The 6,308-nt window shown below is 35.6% G+C and overlaps 1 protein-coding gene across 12 annotated transcripts in view; it reads left to right on the top strand.

The window, feature by feature from the left end:
• Nucleotides 1-4,228: 4,228 nt before the first annotated feature.
• The window catches only part of nfic (nuclear factor I/C), a 126,354-nt gene continuing 124,274 nt past the window's right edge, over nucleotides 4,229-6,308 (top strand). For 9 of the 12 annotated variants that reach the window (XR_007894499.1, XR_007894500.1, XR_007894501.1 and 6 more), the window contains exon 1: nucleotides 6,218-6,308. This exon is cut by the window's right edge and continues 594 nt beyond it. Coding sequence is in view for 1 of the 12 variants with exons in the window: in XM_051670117.1 (XP_051526077.1) it covers nucleotides 4,374-4,376 (3 nt within the window). In the remaining 11 variants the exon portion in view is untranslated. Of the gene's footprint in view, nucleotides 4,377-6,217 lie in introns of those variants that run through there. The other 3 variants (XM_051670118.1, XM_051670111.1, XM_051670117.1) reach the window with 2 other exon arrangements.

Raw genomic sequence — 6,308 nt, 5'->3', positions numbered from 1 at the left:
CTCTGTACTCATTGTACAGTCTTTGTACACTAAAGACCTCTTCTGTAACACTATCTGAACTAGCTGTTCCAGTCCTACATAGTCAAAATAACCATACGCTCAAATGGTTAATGGTAATATTTCTTTCCAAAATGTCTAAAAGTGCAATTCACCATTTAAGGGGTTTCTACTTTACCTATTTTATAAAACCTCATATATAGGTTTTGTATTAGTGTGATTGAATTACCAACAAAAGATCAACTAAACATGGGAATAAGAAATCTTTGTATAATGTAGTTCTTATAAATATTATATATAATGTTAATTTATTCTAAACCTCAAACACCTTTATTACATCTGCCTCAGTTCTAATCTTTAAAATGTATTCGACATAGCCAGTTGCCATGCTATTATCTTTCTCTCTCTCTCTCTCTCTCTCTCTCTCTCTCTCACTCTCTCTCTCTCTCTCTCTCTCTCTCTCTCTCTCTCTTTTAACGTGACTACTCAGACTGATTATGATATGATTGCATGTACAATATCACAGGGAAATCATATGACTAGTCAATATAGTTTCAGATGCTGGATCTATAATAGAATCAGATTTAATTAAAAAAAATGACTAACTTGTTACATTTTTGGTTAACAATTCCATGGCATTTAAATTTTTTCCATAAAACAATTTTACAACTGAAATATTTTTTTTCTTTGCCCTGTTGAGGATGCCATTTTTATATTTTGGACAGATTACTTACCCACAGGCTGTTTGTTTAGAGATTATGCTCTTGCTTCGCAAAATTAAGAGGCTAAATACAGACCAAACAAGTCTCCCCCAAACATTTCAAAATGATAAATCTGTATATATATGTATATGTATATGTATATATATATATATATATATGTCTTTTACATCTTTAGCATTTTGATATAATTTTATTTACTACATAAATAATTGATTTGTGATCTCATTATAAAATATATATTTTGCCATCTTTCTTGGCCATTTAAACATTATATAAAAATTATAAATAAGAGTAAGAACTAAATAATACCAACTTTAAAACAAATATTAAGATAAATATGTTTTCATTTAAAGAAAAGTATCAACCCAATGATACTTTCTGTCTCATTGCTGCAAGCCAATCTATCCTCAAAAACTCTAATTTACATTGAAAACTGGCTGGTTCATATTTCTCTCTGTGTTTTGTACCTGAGGCAGATGGCATGCCAGGGCAGCTTACTCAGCAAGCTTGGTAAACTTTCCTGTTAGCAAGTATCTGCCCTTTTGTGGCCAGTGCTGGTCTCTTTTCCCACAGTTCTCTGGATTTAATGCCTGTTCTTTGCCTTTCAGATTTGACAGTGAAAAGTTAACGCAATGTCAGTTTGAGTATGTCAGCAAGCAGTTAAAACTTTCAGTTTTTGTGTGGTGTGTGTGTGTGTGTGTGTGTGTGTGTGTGTGTGTGTGTGTGTGTGTGTGTGTGTGTGTGTGCTTGTACGTGAAACCTTGTGCATTTGCCTGTGTGTTGTCTGACCCTACAAAGTTTGGTTAAAATGTATGTTATTGTAAAATGTACACAAACTATATATTGTAATTTAAATAAATATCGATAGATAACGACTGAAATGTTTAAGTAGCCTTAATGTACACAGCCTCATATTAATTTAAGCTCCATCAATAAAGTGAAAATATTTTTCAACAAAATATGTTTGTTTTGAGTCGAGGATAAGTGTTTTTTGTTTTGTTTACTCAAAGAGATTTGTATTTATTTATTTTTGGTGAAGCCAAAATAGTGTTTGAGGAATGAGGCGACTTGAGTCTAGGGATCTAAACAAGCAACTGCGTCTAACATGTTGATTTTGGAAAAACTCCTGTCGGAAGACTAACATTTCATTGGATTCTTTAATGTTATGTTAGTCAAACTGTTACAAACTCAAGCAACGTTTTATTAAAGCTTACTCCAGTAACCCCATAAGCAGAATTTATTTATTTATTTAGACGGTTTTCCAGTCGTTCCGACGATACGTAATTTAACGAAGTTAAAATAAGTAATTAAATTACAATTAATTAAATTACAAATAATTACATTTATTTATTTTGAGAGATGGCATTTCATTGGTGTTAAAATTATAATTACATTAAAGCTCCCAAATTATTTTCTGGCATGTCTACATTTAAATTATTGATTTTAAAACCGATCTTAAATAATTTTAAGTTACCAGCCTGTAATGTCAAATAGCCTATATTTAATATCGCTTCTGTTTACGTAAATTAGCCTGCTCCAGAAAATTAATTGCACTAGCAGATGTGCAATATATATATCCTTAGCGCAAAAAAAAAAAAAAAAAAAAAAAAAAAAGACATGCGCACCTTTCAGCACCTAAAATGGAATTGTAAAAGTATTGATTTGTCAAAATAAATAAATAAAAAAAAAATTTAAAAAAAGAAGAAGAAGAAAAAAAAAGGCGTTAATCACTCAGGAAATCGTTAGGTGGTAGCTTACAGTGCTGAGCGTCCTTTCTTTCAAGCACAAATTATGTCTTCAAACATCATTATCGTTGCCGTTTACTTTTCAGTGCTGTAATACTGACAGTCTACACTGCAATGTTTTAATTTTCTTGTCGTTCAACTACTTAAAACTGTGATAAACTGTGACTCCATAATCAGATAGCTATTTTCCGCTAAATGCTGACACTAATTAGAAGCAGGAAAACACATTTTTTGAAAAGGGCATTCAACAAGTGGGAAGGACACGTAGGCTATTTAACCCAAATGTTTAGGCAGTTCTACCGAGAGCAAAAACTATGTAATTATCATTCTTGGCTCTGACCAATCAGTTTTAGCCTACATCATTAACTCGAGAGGTTAACATTTTGGCAAGTTTATGGAGCTCTTTCCGCTTTTCGAGGAAGAACAAAAGGTAAAAAACTTGTCAGCATATCAATGTAAATATAAGTTATAAAAAGACAAATTGCTCCATTTTATAATTGTGGCTATTGTACAGGTAGGCCGCACATTGCATGCATTTACGAAAAACGCAAAAGGCTACAGTAAAACCGTAAATTCAATAAGCCATTGTCGGATTACAATTGCCAGCAAAAGTAAAGGACTAAAGTTATCCATTCTGAAATTGTATTTCTTGTTACTGCTGTTAAGATAAGTAGCCTGTGTATTTACATTGTTTTTAGTAATGTTCTGAACAGTCAAAAAGTCTGTCCGTCATATTGTTACCCTTTAAAATAACAGTAAGAGTAAAGTGGTTGGGAGTCACTTAAGGACACAACAATGGGCTGAGCACTAATGACTTAAAATAGATGTTTTAATACGCAGTTTCAGTGAGATCGGAGAATTATGATTGTATTATTTGAAGAATAATTATTGTATTCTTCTTGTATTGTTAGGCTACCCAATGAGAGGTCAACCAAATCTCTATATTAGACTCAAATATGTGCACACAGATCAAACACAGCACTATTGTGACATTATTCTTTTCTCTAATCTTGGAGACAGGGGTGGCATACCAGTCCAGTTGTTTGTGGTGTATAGAAGCACCTGACAATTAATCCTAAATTAGTCGTTATATAAAACAAAAGTTTTGATAAATAGAAGTTATTAAAACAAATGTATGTTTATCTATTACCATTGGTTTTACATTCTCTTGTAATGTGTGTGTGTGTGTATATATATATATATATATATATATATATATATATAGGCTATATAAACTACGCCATCAAGCGCAGTTCTTTTAAACTAGTGACCTCTTTGCAATGCACACACACACACACACACACACACACGCACTCACACACTCACGCCACCCCCGTATTCCATCAATTCCTTCTCCGCGAGGACTGTGTGTATGGAGCTCGCCGTGTTGCAAGAAACAAAAGAACAGACGAGACATTGATTTCTCTCTATACACAAGGACATCTGTGCGTGCTGCATGTGCAATGCTGCAAAGCTATGAGAGCAACGATTCAGCACTGTAAATTAAAGACACACGACCAAAAAAAAAAAAAAAAACAAACCAAAAAAAAAAAAAAAAAAACCCAAAAACCAGCACCTTCAACCAGTGCACTCTCTGCAGCTAACAGCCATGCCAGATATCGCGCAATCCGTGCATTACTGTAAAATCTTTATTTTGTCTTTCTGTACCTTGTAAAGGGGATTGTGGATCTGACGAGGCTCGAAGACTCCGCGTGGGACGTTTGTGTTTGGTCAGTGTACGGGTTTATTCTCCCCATCCGAAGAGCACGGATTACTGTACTTCTTTGCGAAGATAAATGGATACGGAGTTATAAAAGCACCCCGACGCGATGACCAGGCGTTGAACCGCAGTTCTGCAAAACCCACTACGCTGTAACTTTTTGGGGGAGGTTGGCAGTTTCGCTTTCAAATGGTACGTGAACAAACCAATTTCATCATTATTTATCTTTGCTCCAAAAGACGCTTAAGCGAGAGAGATCACGAGTTGTGCACTCTTAAAGTCAAATGAGATCATCATCATCATCATCATCACCATCATCACACAGGCGCTCTGTTTCGGTTTTCCACTGCTTCCTCTGTTACCAGCCAGTTACTCCTTTTTTCTCGTTGGTTTTCAGCCAAACGTAAGGTTTGTGGGAATGGCTTGCAAATGCTGGCGTGTTATTTATGCTATAGAGAAGCGCAATAATTAAGACACCCAGCGATTTGGCTTTTCTCCCATAGTGAAAGTTATTAGCTCTTTGCCAGCTGAAGAAAAAGTGGTGCAAGATGTGTGTTAACCACGGGACTCCGAAGGCCAAGTTTAAGTTTAAAGCCAGTATAGGCAGACGCCCAGCAGTAGAGTTTGCTCAGCAGAAAATGGCCGCAGCCAGAGCCGCAGGCTCGCCGGCATGAATTTGGCATCTACACCGACAGAGGCGCTCCCTCCCTGGAAGAAGTCTCACACAGTGTGCCGTAGTCACACAGCCGCGCAAACCGGGAGTTCGGCATTGTTTCAAAAGTACAAGAGATTTCAGAATCACTTGCCTTGTTCTTGTGGCAGTAACGTGCTTTACGGAGCGTAAATGTAACTTGTAAATAAAACAAATGAAACAGGCTTTACGAGACAGACCAAAACAAAATTATTGGACGCGGGTTAACATTCTACCAATAATAAAGCACTTTTTTTTATCCAAATAACCTCAGTAGGCTATTAAACGAGAACCATAAGACACCGGTGTTATAGCCTACTTAGTAATATATAAGACACTTTTATTGTTGTTATCAGCTAATTTGCACTGAGAATTAACGACAATAATTATAATAATCTTTGTATAACAACACTTCAGTATTTGTTCTCTGCAGGGGTATTTTCAATTTATGCTCTCATTACTTTTGCACAAAACAGTTGCACTAATTTTTAAATAAGGTCCGCTTTTGATATTGATTTATGTTTAGGCCTATAAGTTAATACTTAATTATAATATACATTACAAAAAGCATTCGTTATATATAAGCATTTTTCTCTCTTTCTGATTATTTAAAAATGCTTTGAGTTTTAATTGAATACTTTGGGGTCATAGTGCAGTTTCAAGCATTTGCACAAGTCAGCAAAGATAAGTTAGGATAATTATGAGCATGATTCTTAATACTTGATTCTTTGCTCAATATGATTCTTAATTCAGAATATTTCGAGACGTCGGTGATTGAACAGTGCGATCGACTCTGGATGTGCACCACAGTGCGTTCAGTGCACAGACAAATAACAGGTGTTATTTACACTTTGAGTTTTTGTAGCCTGCAACTTAGCTAATTTAAGTTTGCCTAGTTTATTTTGTCTTCGTATGATCACTCCAGCAAAGTGAGACTTTGCGGTTTCTTTCAACAAGTGGTTTACAAAAACCCAAACCTCCACACGCTGGATAGCAAGTCTGCTGCAAACTTACTTTGTAGATGCCAGTATAAAGACACCCGACCCAAGGCACGTTGATAAAAGTTTGGGCAAAAGTTTGTGATTATGAAAATATGCAAAAAAGGTCCCCCTAAACATGTATTCATAATATATGACACGGTTCTGGAGTTTAAGTGACTGCCAATTCATACCATTGTTTTTCACTCGAGACTTGGTGTGAAACGTTGTCAGATAGTATACATCCGAGATGACTGTTCTGGCAATGCCTGTAATATTTTACGCGTTTTTTATCCACTCAAAAATGTCAACTCACATGAAGCGATAAGCCTTGAACGGTCTGCCGTAAATGGATGCATGCGTGTGCGTTCTCTATGACGCAATGTCCGCGCCAGCTTGGCTCTAATCGCTGCTTTGTAGCATTGCATGTCACAGTAAAATTGTTTGGAATACGCG

This window comes from Myxocyprinus asiaticus, chromosome 33, assembly GCF_019703515.2.
Source record: "Myxocyprinus asiaticus isolate MX2 ecotype Aquarium Trade chromosome 33, UBuf_Myxa_2, whole genome shotgun sequence".
Classification (NCBI taxonomy): Eukaryota; Metazoa; Chordata; class Actinopteri; order Cypriniformes; family Catostomidae; genus Myxocyprinus; species Myxocyprinus asiaticus.
Note: the sequence above shows the minus strand (reverse complement) of the source record. Positions and strands in the feature narration are given on the sequence as shown.